A 22,790-nucleotide genomic window follows, 5' to 3' on the forward strand; every position below is an offset into this window, starting at 1 on the left:
TTTAGAAAATATATATATTTTCTAAAACGATCTACCACCATAAACAAATAGAACTTTTTCCCCTTAGATTTAAGTAACCCCTCTATGTAGTCTATACTTGTGTCAGTAAAAAGAGCTATATGAATGGATAAATATTATAACAAACCTTGAGTAAAGATATTCTCAGGCTTATTTCTTTGGCAAATTAAGCATTCATGCATAAATTGTTTGATGTGCTTTTGATGTTTTTTCCAATAAAATAAATTGCCAACTCTTTTGGAAGTAACAATAACACCTGAATGGCCTTTCATTGTTAAAGTATGATATATGACAATCAATTTAGTTTACAAGTCTAGATTCCACCCAACCACCATCCTCCCTTTCCTGTGTAATTGTTATTCACCCATTTACAGTGTGAGTGAGAACAAGGTCTGCAATAAGATCTTGTATGATTGCTTGTAAAGTAACATCTTGATTATAAGAGTCCCTAATTTCATCCATTATTCTAGTAGAAATAGATGACAAAACTAAAGCATATAACTTACCACTAAAGTAGCAATATTATCTTTCCTCTTTTTTATACTCAAGTTTGTAATCAAAGCTAAGCAACTTAGTTAACCATAAATGTTGAGAGGGATAATTTACTTTATGATCAAGCAAATAATTGAGACTAATTTGATCTATTCTGATTTTAAAATGCCTTCCCCATAGGAAATATCTTCATTTACTCATTGCATCAACAGTATTATCATCTCTCTTTTATAAGTAGAAAGATCTTGGTGTTTGAAACCCAAGGTTTTGTTGATAAAAGCTACTAGATGGCTTTTTACATCAGTACAACACCAATTCCTACACTAGAGACATCTGTTTCTATACTAGAGACATTTGTTTCTACAATAAATAACATGTTAAGGTTAAGCATTGCTCGTACCAGTGGATGTGACATAGCTTTGTTAAGTTAGTTGAATGTTGTTGTAGCTACTTCACTCCACTTGTAAGCATGTATTTTAAGTAATTGAGTCAATGATTTGCAAAATAATCCATACCTTTGAACAAACTTTCTTTAGTACCTAGTTAACCCCTTAATAGTTTGATGTTTTTAGTAACAATCACTCAATAATAGCCTTAATTCTTTATAGGTCAGTAGTTGTTCATTCCTTTAAAATAATATGACTTAAGTATTCCACTGTGCTACTATAGAAAACACATTTGTTAACTTTAGCAACCAACTAGTGAGTTATCAATAATTCAATTACTGTATTGAGGTGCATTAAATGTTCATCTATAGATTAATTATATAGTATATCATCAAAGAAAACTAATATAAACCTTTTGAGATGTAGTATAGAAACCTCATTCATTAGGTTTTGGAATGTAGCAGGTGCATTGCTAAGGTTACATGGCATCACCATAAACTAATAATAACCATTATGAGTTATAAAGGTTGCTTTATGGATATCCTTTACTGGCATCTTGATTTGATAGAAGCTTGTTTTCAAATCAATCTTTGAAACAATAGTAGCATCAACTAACTCCTTTAACAATTCATCTATTAAAGGTATGAAGTACTTATCTTTAATAGTAAGTTTGTTTAATGCCCTATAATCCATACAAAGTCTCTAAGAGTGGTCTTTTTTTTTTTTCAATAATACCATTGAAGATGCAAATGGACTTGTGTTATTCTAAATTATGCTAATTCCCAACAATTCTAAAATCATTTTCTCCATAACATCTTTTAGCAACCTTGAATATATATATATAGGGTCTTAAATTCAAAGGTTGTCCTCCCTTTTTCAATGGAATATGGTGATTATGTAATCTAGCTAGAGGCAAAGCCTTTGGTTCCCTAAAAATCTTAATATAAGTTTCAGTAGTTTCTCGCATGCAAGGATGCTCTCTGTAACGAGTGTTAAAGTTACAATAATATAATAAGAGCTCCAGGTATCTTCATTTAATATCCTCAAACTATATAAGCTAACACCTAGTATGTGATTAGCATTATCCAATACACCATTAAATTATTCAAACTAATAGTTTTGTAGTTGAGCGGGGTTGTCTCTTTTAAGTATAATTTGTTGTCCATTCCAATTAATTCCAATTAAAAAACATCTACATATCTTTGTAATTATACCAAATATCACCAAGTAAAGTTAACCACTATATTCCCAAGACCATATCACAACTGGTTAGTTTCACAATAAACATATCATTTATAAATTTGACACCCTATATTTTTCACTGAAAGCTCTTGCATATAATAGTGCAAGTTATTTTTCCACTATTAGCAGCTTTAATCATAATTGGTCTGATGCTAGCGAGTTGGCATTGCAATTTATTAGCTATTATAGGACTAATAAAATTATGTATGCTACCTGAGTCTACCATAATATATAATAATTATTTGTTCACCTTACCAGTCACCTTCAAGGTGTAGCAATCAAGGTTTCCTTCAATAAAATTGATGGATATGTGTGGACTGATGTGGTTAAAACTATTTTATTCTTCATCTACTGCATCATCATTATTATCTCCTTAATCTTTAATGATACATAAGGAATATAATCTTTTGTTTTTATATTTGCTATTAGATATAAACTTCTCATCACACCAAAAACATAACCCCTCCATTTTTTTGTTATAAAACTCCTTATTTTTAAAGTTTTTGAAAGATTTGTTAATGTCTTGTTAATGTTGTTTGGGTAAGGAAATTGGTCAAATATTTATAGAGTGGTTTTAAAATATAAGCATTTTGGTTTATAGTGTTTCAAGAGTAGGAGGAGTGGATAAATATTATGGCTGTGTGATTTGAGTGACTAAATAGATTGACAGTTTAGTAGGGTTTATGTGACTTCTCTTGTAGGATAAGGTACTTGCATGAAGTTTAGCTAGGTTGTAAGCTTGTTTCCAATGTTCTGGTTTAAACATTTTAATAAGATTTTTTTTATCTTCAACTCTATACCTCCTAAAAAGATTACCAAAGCTTGTTTCTCTCCTTCGTTGATTGTATTCCATAAAATATTAAAGTTTTTTACATATGTTTCTAAATCCTATTTTTGCCTTCATATTCATGAGTTCTTTTAAAGGATCCTATTGCCCCTAAAATCTACAACTAATAGCCTTCATATACTCTTTTCATGTAACCTCAAACCCTCGTTATATAATTTCGATGCTAGTAAAGATTTATCTCACCAAAATAATAGGAAGCTAGTTTGGATTTTTCACTTTTATTGATTTCTTCAACCTCAAAATATTGATTACACTTATAGCCACTTGTGAATACCCCCCTATTAAAATTAGAAAAATCTTGTTTAGGTTTACGTACCTTATAAGAATAGTGACCCCCCATCACAAATTCTATAGTTTCTAATAGCATATCCAGTCTGGTAACCTTCTTGATGATTACAAAAAGCATTTGTTTTGTGATTCATGTTTCACTGAACTTTGTGGGTAAGTGAGCTCTCCTAGTATCTCTTGAAGTTTCTCTAATCTAAAATCAATTTTCTCAAACTTGACTTCATTACTGATATTAGATTCTTCCAGTTGCTGCCCATACACCTTCAAAAGTTCCACTCTTGTGTCGTACTTCTTGCCACGATCCCCGTTGACAATTGCAATGGATTAATTGATCTTATCTTCAACTTTTCATATCTTGGTAATGAGTATCTGATGGAATACTTTGATTTTAAAGATATAGGGCTCTGATACCAGTTGATACAAGATTAATTTATAAAGCTTCCAGATACAAAAAAGCCACTGGAGAAAACAATTTCCAGAAATCTATGGATACAAAATCATTCTTGTTAAGTCATTGCCCTCACCCAGGTCACCGTATTGGACTCTCCTCAAGTTGCTACTAAATGCATTACCTAAGTAAATTTCAGAGCACTATTTTTTTTTTTAAGAATTAAAATTAATAAAGGGAAGGATTGCTTTAGGGCCCAGAAATGTAAGCTGTGTAATAAACTGTAACAATTGACATCCTATGTTAAGCAATTCAGTAGGACAAGTCATTAGCTTACACATGTAATTCAATGTTTCATATGCAATTTCAGGCAGTAGATTTTGTTTCCTCCTCTCTGAAATCACAAAATTTGTGTTACATTCGATGGGGGATAATGGTTTTCCTTTACACAACAGGAACAGAAACAGGAAACAGGGCAAGAAATAGAGCCCGGTTTCAAAGTACGTGCAAATGTAAGAACAAGCAGTTAAACATCTTACCAAATTTCAGAAATTTGACCTGCCTTGCCCTTCCAGCACAGAATACCTTTCTTTCATTTTCATGATTGCATTCAACTTCAAATAATTCCAATCTAACATTCCAGCACACAATACCTTTCTTTCATTTTCCATGATTGCATTCAACTTCAAATAATTCCAAACGATGCTAATGACATCAAAATCTTGCACCAAATCTCCTAAACACAATATCTGATAGAGAAGAAGTCAGAAACAATTCACTCCTTTAAGAATTTAATGGATCTGGAGAAGCTGAAAAATACATACAGCGAACAATGGGATTCCAACATCCTCTTAATATATCAATAATAATGTTGCAGTTGCTTCAAGAAACACCTATAACAAGATTTAGAACTCCAACCTATCTTACATCCATGAAGAGAAACGAAACCAGTACATACATAAAGGAAAACTTATTTTTAAACACCGATCATAGATTGTCTTGTTGCTATGTACATATGACTGTACAAATTCGTAAGAAAAAAAACCCGTATATGAACTTTCAGAGAAGACTTTAATAAATAAAGCAGCAGCACTGGTCAAAGGAAATCATCATCTTCCCTGTCCGATAATGTCACGGAGCATGGGATCCGTGGCGCTTGGTGACATATCCTTTTGGTTGTTCACGAGGCTTGTGCTTGTGGATGAATTATTGTGGCTAGTATCTGATGCTCTCGTTGCATCATCACTCGTAAAGGTGCTTGTATCATCAAATTTCCAGTCAGTCAAGTATCCCGGTTTCGAAGTTACTCTGTTCACTTCAATATCACCAGATAGCATAGCAATGACCCGTGACATTGATGGCCGTAGCGTAGGTGCAGTTTGAGTACATAAAAGAGCAACTTCTATCAGACGGTTCACTTCTTCCTCGTTAAATTCAGATAGTCTAGAGTCTACTAGCTCAACTTGACGGTTGTTTTCATGGAGGTGCCAGGCCTGAAAAGAAAGTAACCACGTATATTGATGAATGGCTTTAGAAAGCAAAGGATTTGACAGAAACATGATGTGTTAATTATAAACTGGCCAGAGTCAAATGTGGGCAAAACTCTTGCAGTGAGTGAGGTGTGACTATCGTATATAGCATACCCATTCAAGAAGATAAATCTTTTCCGTTTCCAAGCTTGTGTCTGAATTTGGTCTTCCACTTATGATTTCCAGAGCCACAACTCCAAAGGCAAATACATCGGCCTTCTCTGTCAGGTGTCCACGCATTGCATACTCCGGTGCAAGATATCCACTAAATTAGTAGTGACAGAGTCAGTAACGAATGCATTGATTTCACAGTCAATGATTCTAGGCATGAATCGAGTAAAAGGATGGTTCTTTGAATAAAAAGAAATTTAACGGTTTTGCACTTCAAAATCTTACATTGTTCCTGCAACACGGGTGCTTATATGGGTCTTCTTATCATCGTAAAGTTTGGCTAAACCAAAATCTGAAATTTTTGGAATGAGATTAAAATCAAGCAGAATGTTACTGGCCTTCACATCTCTGTGTACAATTCGAATCCTTGACTCCTCATGAAGATAAGCTAGACCTCTCGCTACTCCCAAGCATATATCATAGCGTGTTGGCCAGTCAAGATTCAAACTTTGCTCTCCTGCATTATGTGAGCATGCATAATTATGTTTCTGCCGCATTTTCTATACTAGTGTGTGTGTGTGTGTGTGTGTGTGTAGCAAATTAGCGTACCAAATACTGCTTGATCAAGACTCTTGTTCTCGAGATACTCGTATACAAGGAGTCGATTTGCTCCCTCGATGCAGCATCCATACAATTTCACAAGATTACGGTGTTGCACAGCAGATATAGTAGCAATCTCTGCTATAAACTGAGTCTTTCCTTGGTGAGATGACATGGACAGCTGCTTAACAGCAATCACTCTCCCATCATTAAGTTTTCCCTATTGGTAAAAAATCAATTAGTATAATGAAATATTATGTACTGATTTTAATGATCCAAATTTCCTGCAACTGTGACCAATATGAAAGTTGGGCTAGCATGACTGAGACCTTTGTATAACACTTCCAACATTTAGACTGCTCAATTGAATTTGTGAAATAGATGGAAGAAACAAGCACATAAGATGTGCTCAGCTGCTTTCTATCATTGATTAATATAATTACATACCTTGTAAACTGGTCCAAATCCTCCCTCTCCAAGCTTATTAGCAGAACTAAAATCTTCTGTAGCAGTCTTCAGTTCACCATAACTGAAAGTGTACGGTCTAGCATCGATCCCTAGGAACTCTGCAATTTTAAACGCATACTTATTCAGGAAACTGTTTGTCTGCTCACTTATTCACTTATCTATCATGTACATTTTAAAAAGGATAGAAAGGTGAGAAGAATCTTTACAAGATGAAATTGAAAATGAGAACTAATCTTTTGATTAAATGACATTAGATGGAATGCAGTGCTATATGTTCTTACATCTAAGAGCCTCTGACATGAGAAAATTTTAGTTTATGCCTCAGTGTTCCATTATACTTCTGAAATTATCAAATACTTTTTATCCAGAGATTGCCTAGTTTAAGATGGGAACAACAGCGGCCCAAAACATACATAAAATTATCAATGTAGTTAACACAATATGTGGGTCAAATGCTACGAACAGTAAAAGACTATAATCATACTGATAGGCGATAGCAGCATTTTTATATATGGATTCTACAAACAGTTAAAAGGTCTGAAAGCTTGAACAGAAATGAAGCACGGTTTTCCTTTTCCAGCTTACCTTCAAAATCATTGTTGCTTTGCCTTTTTCTTCTTCGAACAAAGAATACAGCAAAAACAAGTAGAAAGCCTACTATTCCAACACCCACAACAATCCCCGCAATCAAACCAGTCCTATTCTTCTTCTTCTTCTCACTTGGTAGCTTGTTACTAACAGTGGGTGTGAAATCTGTACAGAACCTCAGTAGTCAGAAATCAATAACTCGGGTAACATTAGAATTTATCAAGTCTGTTACCTGGGATAGCATTGATCGCTGAAACTGAAGGTCCATATGTACCTTGAGCAGGAATGCAACAAGTCCCCTTTCCAGCCCAAAAGAAATGGATATCAAGGTAATTTTCTGTTACCTGAACCTTAAATTCCCTCTGCACAGCTTGATTCATGATTCCGCCTGCTGCCTTTTGTATGTCAAAATCCTTCAAAACACGACTTCCCTGGAATACCGAGGAAAGAACTTAGATAAAATTGAAATAACAAAAGCAGCCATTTTTTTGGCAAGCAAACCAAGAGATTTGATATCATGTAATGCCAAGAATTACGTGGAAGGGCTAATTCATTGCAAGATTAGACTGTAGTTTCCATGATGGCAACTGCAACAAGGTTTACAGTTGAATTATGAAAAAGTTAGGAACAACTTTCTTCGTGAAAGGTATACTTATCTTGATCAAGTGGTGATTCAGGATTACACAAAAATCTTAGCAGTTAGTGTCAATATTCATTCTTCATAAGTACTCGATGAATCACATCCATTTTAAGACTTCTACCACTTAAACATGTAAATATTTATTGTGCTTATTATCAAAGTACTACACATTTAATGCCGCAATACAGACCTGGATATAAACATGGAAAACACGCCTTCCAAGACTCTTCCATGTGCTTCCTTGTGAAATAACTGATTCTGTAAACTGAATGATAATGGTGTAGTGGCCATTCTCGAGCCCCAACCCATAGTACCTTAGTGATGAGGCAGAGAGTCGAGATGTCTGGAACAACTCAGAGTCTAGAGTATTTGTAAATTGTGACGATGAAGATGTCGTGTACTGAGGGTCGTTGCTTCCGGAAAAATATCCAGTATTACTAACACCAAAAGTGCTTGTGTCACTCACATAGTATGATGCTGCAGCAAGACTCGCGTTATCTCTCTCAAATAGAACCTTGTTTGAAGATGTGATTTCTGGACCACCACACTTGATACCAAATTGTGAATCTACACCATTACAAAAAAAAAAAAAAAGGTATTAATCAGAAAAAATTTGATAATAGCTCTCGAAATTGTGATATGATTCTTGCACATTAGATGACAGGATTGTTTTCAAACCTACAATCCTGAAACAAAGCATTCCACCCAACAAAGCACGAGTGGAAATAAAAATAAAGCATTTCAGTTGTACTTACAGATTGGAGAGCCTCGATTGCAAGGAAAGTTGCGTTGAAGACAATTCAACCCTGACGGTAAACCGCTGAAAATTAAATGAGGAAGGTAATTGGATGATCTATTTGGAAATATTTCAATGGAGTGCTCGAATTAAAGGGGGATTTAGAAGAAAAGATTCACCTGAGGTTTGAAGCAACTACTGTGAAGTTGTTGGCAACTAAATTACTGCACAGACACAAGTAATGTCTTAACATGAGCTTCATTCAGCAGTAAGTGCACACAGGATTTGAGCACAAATTACAGAATGGTAGTTTTATTCTTAAGAAATATTTTTCACAAGCTGTTTACACATACTATTTGATGTGCAAATAAGATTTCCGAATGTAAAACTTACAGCTCTAAATTTGTTTCGCTGACCCAGGATGGAAACCCCCCTGCTAAATTATTGTATGACACATCTCTGGAAGAATGAAATGATCAGCATTAACCATCTGAGCTTAAGACAGAATAAATGAACTTGTATTCCAGCCAAAAGATAGTGTTCGTCACATAATGTTGAAAATCAATATTCCAAATGTACTTACACATTGAGAAGTTTTGAACTTTTTGTTGCCGGAAGGGTGCCATTTAATTTATTGTTTCCAAGAAACCTAGCACAGTGGGAACAAGGCATGCTTCAATATGTATCGTACATGTTATGAGATATGATGCAATTAAGCAACGATGGTATCTTACAAGTAAGTGAGCGAGCTCAAATTGAAAAGCGAGTCTGGAATCTGTCCCTCGATATTGTTGAAGCTCAAATCCCTTAAAGAAGAAAAGAAATTGTCATCATCATACATCATACATCATACATCATAAGATAAGTTTAGCCATCCAACAAAGTGAAAGCAATGGTCAAAAGTAGATAGGAAATAATTAGCTCTTCCTCTGCAACTTCCAGTTGCATAATTTAACCCAGATTAATTACTCCATGAAGAGGGGAAAAGACTGCGCTTTGAGGCCACTTTGAAAGTGATCATACCTCATAGAAATATGAACCAGCCTCATTGCTTGAAGAGACAAGTTACACTTTCGTGTAAATGAACCAGCTCACTCCAGCCAAACATATTTCCTCCTTAACATGTATGATACACCTAAAGACACATATTAATAGAAATAACTTACAGCTGTGTCAAACTCTGGAATTCTCCGATGTAGGATGGAATTGAAGCAGAGATGTTGTCATTCCTGAGCACCCTGAATGACATGTTCCCAAGTAATTGACATTACATTTCAAAAGCTTTCAAGAACAGGGAGAAAAAAGCAAATAATAGACTGTTGTCTCACAAAATGCTTAGAGACTTCATGTTTTTAATAAATTCCAGTGAGGAACCTCCATCAGATAAATCGCTTATCCTTCTGCAATCATGGTTTAAATGAGATTGTTAGCACCGTTGACCAGTAACATATAAAAAAGGATAGCAAAGAAACAGACGCAGAAACTCACAAGTCTGTCATAGTAGTGAGGTTGGAGAATACTGATGGTATTGGACCTTCAAAAGCATTACCTTCAAATCTTCTGCAGTAACATTCATGACTAGATGATATAAACTGTGCAGATTTAACATGTAAAGAAGTACAAACAAACAATTTGTTTTACATGCCACAATTCTTCTTCCTAAAAAAGAAGTTTTACGTGGAAAAGGGAGCTCAAACCATTGTTGTCTCAAGTGCAATTGAAGAAAATAAATATAAAACATGTTATAAATCTTCTTACAGGGAAATAAGCTTCGACCAATTTCCTATGAAGTCAGGTATCGTTCCTGAGAGTTCGTTGTCTGAAGCCCACCTGAGATGAACGGCAACGATTGCTCAGAACAATAATGTTTCAATTTTTATTTTTATTTTTTTACTTCGAAACAACATTTCAGGACATTTTAATTAAGTGGAAGAACAGTCAAAATATTCTTACACTGTAGCCAAGTTCTGCAAATTAGCGAAGGTTGGAGGAATCTCACCACTAACTCCAGAGCTATCAAAATAACTGCCAAGGCAAACAAATTTCATTACTCTTTTTTACCTTTCTTTTCAGTCTAATTATCCATGTAAATGTTACCAGATCATCATGGAAGAATAGAAGTTGGCAGAACAAAAATATAGATGTGCAGAATAATTAGTTCCAGAGACATAAGAATGCTCGTATATTGGTTATACTATTTCAACCACAGGATGAATGGCAAATAATCTCTGTTCATGGATTTGCTTTCATTTCCTATGCCACTCTACATCTCACATTTTTCTGTACGAGATCCCAGGACAGTCACTCCCTACCAACAAGCATAGTAATTTACATTTAAATTGAACAGAAGCTCAGCAATACCACAACTTACATTTCTTCCAGTTTTACTAAATTCCCAAGCTCAGATGGCAGAGAACCAGTGAAGTTGTTCGATCCAAAACCACTATCAACATTAAGAAACAAATCAACAATATGGAAATTAAAAGTTAATACATAAAAAAAAAAAAGAGGAAGAAAGAAGAAGAAGCTGCACTAATTCATGCCTATGAAATAAAAATCAGGAGGTCGCCAATTAAATGAACTTACAATACTCTTAAATCAGTAAGCAGTCCAAGTTCCTTAGGAAGCTCCCCAGACAATGCATTAATTCCAATGGTCCTAATCGAAATATAAACTTGTAAGCAGAAGAAGAAGAATATAAACTATGTAATATCCTATTAATTAATAATTAAAAATAAGAACAGCTTACATGTATTGCATCCGAGTTAGATTACCGATGGATGGTGACAGGTTACCTGTCAAATAATTTTGACCCAAATTCCTGCAAGAAATCAGAACAAGCAACAGTATTTAGCTCGTAAGTTTAAAACACACTGACAGACTGATCATATGTACGATGTGCTATAAACAGCAGTGTAAGACTGAAGCAAATGTACAGGAGGACTGGAAACCATACAAATTGGTGAGGTAAGTCAAGCTCCAAAGCTCATCTGGAATCAATCCTATAACATCTATTGCGTAAACTTTCCTGCATTTCAAAAATATAAAGAATAAGCAAGCGTGAAGAAAGATTCAACTTTTATCCTAGAAAATCACAAGAACACAAAGGCATTGTATAGCACCCCAAATAACCAATTGACCCGTCAAGACTAATAAGAAATGTAACCTGCCCTCGTGCCTGAAACCTTAGATGCATGAGCAAATGGGATGGGACATGGTGAATTGGTCCGGGCAAGGTTATCAGATAGGAAAGTTGAGAGTACATTGCAAAACAAAAGTTATATATGTGTATATATATATATATATATATATATATATATATCATGTTTCAAATACAAGGCAAATACATACGAGAACAAGTGAGATTTTCTCGTCCATGTACCGACTACTACCTAACTTCCAAGCTTGGCTCACAGGAAATTTCAACAGTTGTTCCAACAAATGGGTCTAACAAATGGGTCTCCAATCTCCAATGTTTATGTTTACTAACTCCTTTTCTTTTTCTCACAGAACAACGCAGAAACCACTAAAAAAACATCAAATGTTGATGACTCCTGAGAGAAAAGTAAATTTACCAGGCATAAATGGAAACTTTAAAGCTGGTAAAGAGAGAACATACAGGGCAGTAATACGGCAAGTGGTGCCATTAAGGAAAGTGCAGTCACATTTGATAAAGGGGTTGAAATCAGTGTCGTCAATGGGAGGAGATGCACCAGTGGCTGCTCCACTGCATACGTCTCCACTTGTGTTCCATTGATTGGTGTTGGCTGATATACTCCATTGTTGAAAGATCGAGTTTAATGCTCTAGCTGCATATCCAAAAACAAAAACCAAAAACAAAATATTCTATATTGCTAGTAATAGTCATGAACTTTTTCCCCACTAGAATAAGAAATTAATATTTATGTTAAAGTAATTATCGGAGCTGTGTTTTCAATTTATTAGACCTTTTTATGTATCAAAATTATCCATGACACAATAAGTAGATGTCCAAAATGATTCATAATGTTATAAATTAATTAATATGTTTTAAGGTAATATATTATTGTATTATAGTTATACTACTATATATCGCAAGCATCACAGCTATGGAGTTACTGAGAGTGATTAAATATTTTTTTCACAGCATAATATGTAAATATACGTAATAATTCATAACTTATGATTATATTATTTCTAAATAACTAAAAACAAATAAAGGCTTAATCCCCATCTTAATTATGATTACGAGCCATCCCCGTGATGGTCAATTAAAGATTGATCATAAATGCTTTAGGTTCTCCTTTTCCTTTTCAAACTGAGTGTTGATGTCTTCCGATCGATTGTTTGGTTTTGGAGGTATTTTCATGCTAATTTTTGTGTATTAAATTTATTATTATTATTATTATTTTATTTTTGGTTGAATTTTAATAAGAACAGGCTATATATATAATCTAATCATTATCATGAAAAAATAAAATAAATTTAAGCTCAAGCCACCCTTGTCATTTATCATTTCTACCTTTCTTCATAAGAGCCGTCATCATTATTTATTTATTTACGTGTCATTTTATTTATTTATTTATTTATTTTAATATCAACCTTAATTTGTAGCTAAACAAACAAAATAATGCAAGGTGGCAACTGGCAAGAGCATGCAATTAAACATATAGAAGAGATCCTTGATATATGGAGAGAACTCTTTCTTTTAAATTTCTTTTACCGAATCCCGAATTAATATATATATATATATATATAGGGTTTTCCTTCCTTCTTTCTTTTTTTTTTTATATGTTTTTTAGGGACAAACCTGTTTTCCTTCCTTCTTTCTTTCTTTTTTTATATGTTTTTTAGGGACAAACCTTAAAGCTACCATTGATATGAATAAATCAAAAGTTGAACCACTTCTCTCGCTCATGCGATTTTTTTTTTGTGTGATCTTATATTATTTTTTAAAAAAAGTAAAATGAATATATACTTCAAGTAAATTTCTTAACTAAGCTGGTAAAAGAACAGTTCTAAGATCTAATTCTTAGTTGATCATCAGAAATATATTTTGTTCTCTTAATAGATAATTTGTTGAGAGATCATGGTAATATATACTGATAACATCACATCATCATCACCAAGAACAGCTAAAAAGGGGGGGGAGAGAGAGGTCTGTACCTTCATCGGGATCTGTAGTAGGTTGAGTTTGATTCTGTGCTTGAGCTATGGCAGCCAAACCAATGATGCAAACAAAAGAAAGGGCTAAGAAGGGAAGAAGAAATGGATGTCTGATCATGATCAATACTTGAATCTTCTGTAATTGCAAGGTATCAATGAAATGGCAAGAGAATCAACGACGAGTGAGGGAGAGGAACAGATTAGAGAGAGAGAGAGAGCAGAGAGCCCTTCAGCTTTTCGCAGAGCCACCAAATGGCCACAACTGACTACTAAATTATATTTACTTGAAGACGGGAAAGTTTGTTTTCACACACATTTATCATATTACGCTGACATGCGAAGCTTTGTTTACAAATGCCAACTGCCACATCATTGCATGAGGGATTTTTTTTTTCAAAAAAAAAAGAAAGAAATTAACACAATTTGACAACCAGTAATATTCTCAAATTAAATTATTTGAAAAATATTCAGTGATTGGGAATAGCGATTTGACCAAAAAGATCAAGCATAAACTAATGCTAATTTAACACCAAACACATCCTAAATTATACCTAACCCTAGACTATAACTCTAATCTAAAAGACAAACCCTAAATATTATTATTAATCATTAACCTCATAAATGAATCCTAATTAACCCCCTTCCTTAAATGCAAACTCTAAAAACTAACCCTAAAGCAACAATATTTAGATTTTGTTAGGGTTATTGATTAATGTTTAATTTTAAGGATAGTAATTAGTATTAGTGTTTAAAATTTATTTTTAGATTTAGAGTTATGATTTAGATTTATTAAGAAATGCTATGTAAATCACGTTTTCTCGAATCTTGAAAAAAACTTTTATTAAAAATTATATTTTTAAATTATTTTGATATCTAATATTAAATATAATTTTGTAACATAAAAAATATTATTTTAATAACTTTTTAAATAAAAAATATTTCAAACCATAACAACTACTACAATTTAAAATACACCTGAAAGTTACAGTATAATTCTAGATTAATTGTTTCCAACCACCATGTCTCTGCAACCGTCGCTATTTTCAATCAAATCTTTATTAAAAGTTTGCTATTTCCAAAATGCTTTTTTAATTGCGTTTGCTATTTTCAAAATGCTTTTTTAATTGCGTTGTTTTCCATCATGTATTAGAAGAGTAAACGACCCAGTCACGTAGCCGCCACGTATCTTTTGAACCGTTAAAAACAATCTTTCAGTGGTCAAACAAATTGATTAATCAACTTGTTGGATCAAGTTGGTTTCTTTTCTTATATCATGCTGGCCTATCACACGTGTGTGTATTTATATATATATTTGTGCAATCAATATGGACTTATAATGGTAACAAGTAGATGTATTAAGCTATTAAATAAGTAATAAAATCTAAAGAAGTTAGAACAAGTTCTAATTAAAAATAAAATAAATTATTGATTATGTTATAAAAACCTTTATGTCCACGCCCCATGGGCTCCTTAGAGGAACGATATACAATTAGGTTAAAACTAATTTGTTTTACATGCCACGTTTTAATTGTGAAGGATTTACTAAAATTAATCTAGAATTATGTGTAGAAACAAATATCAAATAGAGTTTTTAATTTTATTTAAAAATTAAATTGGGGATTCAATAAATGGATACAAATTAAAAAATTTGATCTTATTTTATATGAAGCTCTTCATAAAAGTTTTTATCTAAATATATGGAAATAATTTTATTTTTTTCTAACGAGAGTAATAACTTAAATTCTATTGAAACAAAATAACTTTTTGAGTATAATTTCTTATTTCTTTTATTAATATATTTCTTTATAGAAAAATATAGCTTTTGGAGTTATGATGATTACTTAATAAAAACTAAAAGTAATTAGAATAAAAATCAAAATAATTTTGAATAATTTGAAATAAAGATAAAAAAATAATTTTTTTAATTAAAACATCTTCATGTGATTAATGCGCTAATTTTTATTCTTATTGTCTTTACTATAATAATGGTTTTTTAAACAACAACATAACATATTAGAAACGTAAAAGCAAGTTTCAATAAATAAATAAAAAATTATATTTTGATACTTATAACATGAATGTATTAGAAAGAAAAAGAATAATCTAATGCTCTTGTGCACTTAAAAAAAACCCTATTGGAATCTATTTTATAATTAATTAGAATATGATAAAACAAATTGCAGGAAAGGCACATCGAATATAATTATGAAGAAAAAATATAGTTCTTTTTTCTGTTAATGCCTTTTTTATATCCCTGAAAAAGTTTTTGATAAAAAAATATGTTTTTTTAATTAAAAACAAGTTTATTGAATTAAAAATAATAATAATTCAAAAACAAAAATTGACAACTACATTTTTATTGAGTATTCATAACCACGAACAATAAAAGAAAAAAAAGTCTGCATGGAATGTTTACATTAAATAATTTATAAAAGTGATTGATAACACTATAAAAGGCTATAATAATAAGTAATGCAATAATATTTTAAATATTATTTTATTCATATTATTATAATTAATTTTTACTAAATTTTAAGAAACAAATTATAAAAAAAATTATAAAGGGTTGTACGAGAAAAGAGAACTTGTTAATGTTATAAAAAATATTATAATCTTATTTAAAAATAAATTCAAATTAGAATGATATTTAATGGAATAACACCCTAAATATAATTTTATTAATTTCATTTTATAGAACTTTAATCAAAATTTAAGAAAAACAAAATAAAATAAGGTTTGAGGGTTGGAGTCCGTACAGGTCACTACCAAAAATTCAATGAATACTAAATGAAATACCGGCGGAATTTTTTTGTCGGTAATGTGCGATGATATTTACCGACAAACTTAAATTCATCGCTAAAAACATTAGTATATACTGATAGAATTCCAAACAGAATATAAAAAATTTCAAAAAACAAAGTAGTGCGATGATGTGGAAGTTTTTATTGATGATTTTACTGATGAAATTATAAACGATTCAAATCAAAATTTCCATACTAAGATGTGTCCACTTCACATGCAGAATTGCAATCGAAATCACAAATGAAAATATTTCATTGGTGATTCGATCGATAATAGCTAACATATCACCATGTTGTCAACTCTCCCTTCCTTTATTTTTCCTTCTTTTTCCCTATCCATGTATCTAAAATTAAAAAACTTCAAAGAACCACCCCTCAAAACAGCCCCACTGCTCCCCTATCCCTGTATCTATGTCATAGTTTATTGTGGATTTTGTTATTTTTGTAACTAAATCTATTTTTTTTAATTTTAACATTAAAATGTTAATTTTATTATTATTGAATTTTTTTTAGTATATGTATTTTATTAGGGTATGTACATGTTTTATTATTTTTTTCTCAAACAAACTTGTAGTATGAATGTATAATTTTATACTTGTTATGCTTTGTTTTAAATTTTGTAAAATTGTATTTGTTTGTAAATTATTGAAACTTATATCAAATTACTGAATTAGATGTGTTGTAATGAAATAAATAATAGTTTATTTAACGAGTCTGTTTTAATTTTTATCGATGTTATTGCTGAATTGTAATTTTTGTAAATTTATGTGTATAAATTTGAATGAATATTGATAATTAATAATGAATATTTAAGAGAAGTTTTAAAGTAAGTTGGATAATTATTGAGTTAAACCAATATTTTTGCAAATTTATTTACTTAATGTAATTAATTAAATATATGGTGTCATCATTATTTTATAGAGGCTCGATAGAAGTCATAAATGATCATTAATGGATATATCAAGATTCACCCCAAGGATTGTAGATGATGGATTATTGGAATAGGGATAGCGGTTTTATTAATTTTGCAACATCTATTCTAAAAAATTTTAGTAGATGTGGTATTAGGTGTCCATGCAAAAAGTGTAAAAATAAAAAGTTTATGCATCTAGATGTTGTAACGATGCATCTTCTACACAAAGAGTTTATGGAGAATTACATATGTTGGTATAAACATAAAAAACTTTTTATTTGTAATGAAAGCATGGTAGAAAAGATGAGTGGGTCATCTTCTAATACTAGCAATGTGTATGAAGTTGTAAATAACAACAATAATCCTTATACGAATATGGTTATGGATATAATAAGAATGAATCAAGGTAAAGCTAGTCAATGGTCAATCATAAAAAAAAGAACCTAATGTAGATACAGGTAGGTTTTTTTATCTGTTAAAAGATTTTGATGAACCATTATGAAATGGTTACACAAATCATAGTAAATTATCGATCGTTGCATATGTGTTCACCATCAAGTCAGATTATGGGGTTAGTGAGGTCGATTATGCTAAAATTATTAAATGAACGAGAAACATTTTATCTGGAGGGAATAGGCTAAAAGAGAGCTTTTATGCTGCTAAGTTTATGATAAAACCACTCGGTTTAGGATATTAGAAAATTGATATGTGCCCTAACTTATGCATGTTATACTACCTTGAAAATATTAAGCTAGTCGAGTGCGTGACACGTGAGTATTTCCATTACAAACCAAGAATTGACATGGTAAAGACTTAGATTTTTCTCAATCACACCTAGACTATAAAAGTTATTCATGTCACCAAAGACTGCAAAGCACATGACTTGAAACTAATCACATGATACGGTTAATGGAGTGATAATGCATCCTTCTGATGGTGAAGTATGGAAACACATTAACAATGTGCATTTTTACTTTTTAGCTAAATCAATAAATGTGCATCTTGGGTTATGTATAGATGGATTCAACTAATGGTAATAACAAATGTCAAGGTTAGAGGATCCACTAATGGTATGTCAAACAAGTATAGTATAAACTTTTATTATTCAATTGGAAACCACACACAAAGGAGGTTCCAATCAGATTATAGATTGTTAACATGATTACATTAGTCATCTTATTCGATTAATGCTAATACTTGTAAATCTCATCAAGCATTCATGATTATAACTTATGTTAACAACAAATCAAGTTCCTTTCATAGCTCAGGTGTCGGTTATACCATACAGTATGAACTATGAAAGTGCCAAGCATTTGTTGTACCAAGTGTTATACAACATAAATCAAGATTAATCATTTAACAAGCAAAGTATTAAAGAGTAAACAAGATAACAAATATAAAACATGTTAGTATCAAACATTAAAGTCCATATTAAGTTTACACTATACTTATTCTTACACCATTAGTGTAACCTTTTCACCTTGACATAACTAACTTAGCTAGACATAATGAAAGAAAGCAAAATAGATAAACAAAATAAGAACATAAAAGTTAACTAAGTAAAGGAAAGGAAATGAAAGGCATAAACTTAATATTAATGAAAACAAAGCATAAAAAATACAAAGAGAGAAAGGAAGAGCATGATCTTGATCTGAACACCAAGATGCCTAAATGCATGGCAAATACCTCCTTTTATAGGCCAAAATTGGGAACTATTAATTTGATGACTAATTGATAAGTGGGTGGCCAACTTTTGACTTGGTGACAATCCTTATCTTCTCTTGTCTGAAATAAAATTTTTTTATGAGGCTAGTTTTGATGTGGACTATCAATGGGGTATTCCATACTTATAGAATGGTTTCTAGTTAGAGCATGCATGAAAAATTAGCATGACCATATTGCATGTAAAACAATAAGGCATTCACGCTAATAAAAGGAGGTAAAACTTTTTTTTTTTACTGTCACTGTCGTTTCTTTCCAATTAATCACATGTACATAAAGATCAAAAAGGATTTCTTTAATGGTAGAGTTGAAATCCAATTAATCACAAGTACATAAAGATCCAAAAGGATTTCTTTAATGGTAGAGTTGAAAAAGATATTGCGCCCCCGTGTTTTTCTCGTAAAGAATTTTATAATACTATATGATAGTACAGTCACATTGTGTGTTGGTTTTCAATATAATAAGTAGAAGTTTTCTCATTTTGGTTTGACCTACAACTGGGTAAAGCAAAGTATTTTCTAAGAGCTTTCTTATTAGAAGACCAATCTCTTCCACCACAATCTTGATGTCATGCACATAAAAAAAAATGTGTTTGGGAATATTTTCAACACCGTCATGGATGTGAAGGGGAAGAAAAATGACAACATCAAGGCTAGAATAAATATAGCATTGTTCTGTAACTGGAAAAATATGAAATTGATTTTTAATGGGTTATAGATTGCAAAACCCAAAGCAAACTTCATATTAGAGAAAAATACACAACTACTAGTCTACCAATAGTTTAAGAGTCTGTGTTTTTTTTATGAACATGCCTTAAGCATATCAAGGTTGGCTAATCTTGAAGAATGCAAATTGTATGGAATGAAGAGCCATGATTGCCACATATTTATACAAATATTCATTCCATTAACTTATCAAGATTTGTTGTCATAGGGGATATGGGATGCATTTAAAGAGATCAATTATTTCTTTAGAGATATATGCATCAGCAAATTGCAGAAACATCATATTGAGAGGCTTGAAATGAATATCATCGAGATAATATGTAAACTTAAGATGATATTTCCTCTATCATTTTTTTTACTCGATAAAGCATCTACCCATACATTTATCGTATGAGGCAAAGGTTAGAGGACTAATCTAGTAAAGATGGATGTATCCATTTGAAAGGTTAGATATAACAGTTGCAATGTAATTTGTAAAGTATTTTCATTATTTTTCTTAATTGAAAATATTTGTTTAATTCCATGTATGTACTTGTTCAATTTTAAGAAAAAGGTTAAGAAAAAAATGCCTATTGAGGCTTTGATATGTAAAGCCTATATTGTTGAGGAGATCTTAACATTTATCTTATACTATTTCAAATCTCATTTAAAAATGAGAATCAACCGCGTTCCACAACATGATAATGGTAGTGAAGTGCCTTCAAGTAAGAACTTGTTAATATTATCCAATCTTGGATGACCCACACCTAAAAATATTGTAAGGGAAAGATATTTGTCTGAAATAGAGTTCAAACAAGCACACAATTATGTTATATTTAATGTAATAAACTAAGACCTTTTATCAGTAAGTATATGTACTATTTAAACTTTGTTATAAATATACTATTTATATATTGCAATATCATAAACTCATATAAATTTGAAACCCTTATAGGCAACATCAATAATATTTATTGTCCAATAACTCACAATTGACCAAATCTTAAATTTTTCAATTACAAGATGAACAATATTTCACATGGTTCAAAACATATGTAAGCACTGTCATAAAATTATTATTTCTCACAATTTACTGTATTTCATTACAGAATTCATGTTTATTGTTTATTGTTGTACTTAATATATAATGTTTATCAAATGGGAAGGAGTGATTGTGTTTCATTGTATTTACTAAGCTTGGGTCCTAAAACAATAGTTAAATGCTACAACATGTATTTTTTTAATGGATATGTTTTTCATATTGAAAAATACGGGCATGAAGAAAAAATATATAACAGCATTATTTGTGTTAAATGATCGACTTGTAGTGAGTTTGAAGTTGATTATTATATTAAATTAGAAGGAGTTATCAAATTACAATATCATAGCAAGTATAATAGAGTGTTTATATTCAAATGCTATTGGTGTGACACCACTAACAGAGGAATCAAAATAGATCCCTATTATGGTCTCGTTGAAATTAACTCAAAAGCTAGACTCCGCAACATAAATAATGTCTTTGTTTTTGCAAAGTAATGCCAACAAGTTTGTTACATATACACTCCTTGTTTTAGAAAGGAACAATCAAGAGGTTATTAGTTATCCATTTTAAAAACAAGTCGTACCTTACTTATAACGTAATTTATGGTCAACTAATTAATATTTCATTAATTTTATTTATTTTTAGGTTCACAAACATTGAAGCCGCCTGAGTAATAACATCAGTGTTTAAATCATCGACAAAGATTCCATTACTTCAATGGAGTCAGGTTTCCAGACATTCTGATTGGAGACATTATATCAATGCATGATTTTGAAGATTTAAAGTTAGTGTTAACTTCAAATTTTATTTTTTTTATGTTATATTGAAATTATTGATTTATTTTTAATAAATTATTTATACACATAATAAATTCAAGTGGGATAACACTAATGACATTGTTGCAAGGAGTGTGTTGGAGAAACTAGGTAACATCGAAAACAATATGATATTTTTTAAAAATATATATTTTTTAAATTCTAATTTGTCATTAACTCATATAAAATTCATTGTTGGAAATAGGTTGCACAACGTTTATAATATTCATTCTAAATATATATTGGTATGAAGCTCATAAAAAAGCCAAAAATTACGCTAGAAATAACGATCTACAAGACTAGAATGACGTGACGGTTTGGAAAAATTTTAAACCGTTATACAACCCAGAGGATATATAAGCACAATATATCTAGCATGTGATGTCTAAGCAGCTCACACGACGCTTATCATCCAGTGCCGACAACCAGAACTGGCAAGTTCATGGTTCGATGACCAAGTACACTGGCGGCTCTGTTTCGTTCATTGCACATGCGAAGCGGATGATAAGATTAATTTTAATGAAACCTATCACTAATTAATTTGATGTTATTTATAAATATATTTAACTTGTAACATTTGTTTTCTTACAGGCTACATTTCTTGGATATGAGCCGAGCCCAATGGAGTTGTTTGTAGAGAAGCACGTGTGAGTGAACATTGTCGAAGGAAGGTGCAACAGTTTGTCGACAACCGCGCTCAACGCTTTATGGTATGTTCATTCAACCATTCTATTTCGTAACTTATTATTTTTGTGATTTGAATATTTTGATTTCTTTTTTAATTTTTAGGATACATATAATAGTTGGTTGAGGGAGAGATACAAGGACAATCCTTCAACCCACCCAGATTTTGATCTGAATTTATGGATGGAGGCAATATCGTCTAGTGAACTCGATAAAAATCAGGTATACGGACCCTTCGACACTACGGCTAAGAACTTGTAGGCAGCCTATAATGTCTCAATAGTTGGGAGCTCCTAATCAGTATTGAGCACCTAGTCTAAGAAGATTGTGGCTTGGAAACAACACACAGCTCATTTCACTAAGCGATATCAGCAACTCTCAGCGAATTATGAATAACTTAACTAGATAATCATGGACATGAAATCATAAATGTGTAGTACGTATGCGCCTTTCTTTTTTTTGGCTATATAGTCTCGAAAACTATTAGCCTCCTCCTCCCTAACCTCTTCTAGCGCCGCCACTATTCTAGTTTACTTTGTTTTTTGTACAATTAAAATATGGATGAATATTTGGATTTTATATTATTTATATTTTTATATTTTTTAATGTTATACAATTTTATTTGCTTAAT

General features: G+C 31.6%; 1 protein-coding gene across 1 annotated transcript; it reads right to left on the bottom strand.

The window, feature by feature from the left end:
- Positions 1-4,468: 4,468 nt before the first annotated feature.
- Positions 4,469-13,775, bottom strand: LOC105112833 (probable LRR receptor-like serine/threonine-protein kinase At1g56130). The gene is made up of 24 exons (XM_011008693.1): positions 13,479-13,775; positions 11,953-12,142; positions 11,290-11,361; positions 11,083-11,154; positions 10,920-10,991; positions 10,705-10,776; positions 10,287-10,358; positions 10,092-10,163; positions 9,822-9,893; positions 9,662-9,733; positions 9,500-9,571; positions 9,068-9,139; positions 8,917-8,982; positions 8,727-8,792; positions 8,513-8,557; positions 8,353-8,417; positions 7,788-8,164; positions 7,190-7,388; positions 6,955-7,122; positions 6,349-6,467; positions 5,911-6,121; positions 5,587-5,818; positions 5,305-5,455; positions 4,469-5,154 (listed from the first exon to the last, which is right to left on the bottom strand). The coding sequence occupies exons 1-24, from the start codon at positions 13,594-13,596 to the stop codon at positions 4,771-4,773; spliced, it is 3,111 nt and encodes a 1,036-aa protein (XP_011006995.1). The 5' UTR covers positions 13,597-13,775; the 3' UTR covers positions 4,469-4,770.
- Between the last annotated feature and the right edge of the window lie 9,015 nt (positions 13,776-22,790).

The sequence above is a fragment of the Populus euphratica genome, unplaced genomic scaffold, assembly GCF_000495115.2.
Source record: "Populus euphratica unplaced genomic scaffold, PopEup_1.0 scaffold456.1, whole genome shotgun sequence".
NCBI lineage: Eukaryota > Viridiplantae > Streptophyta > Magnoliopsida > Malpighiales > Salicaceae > Populus > Populus euphratica.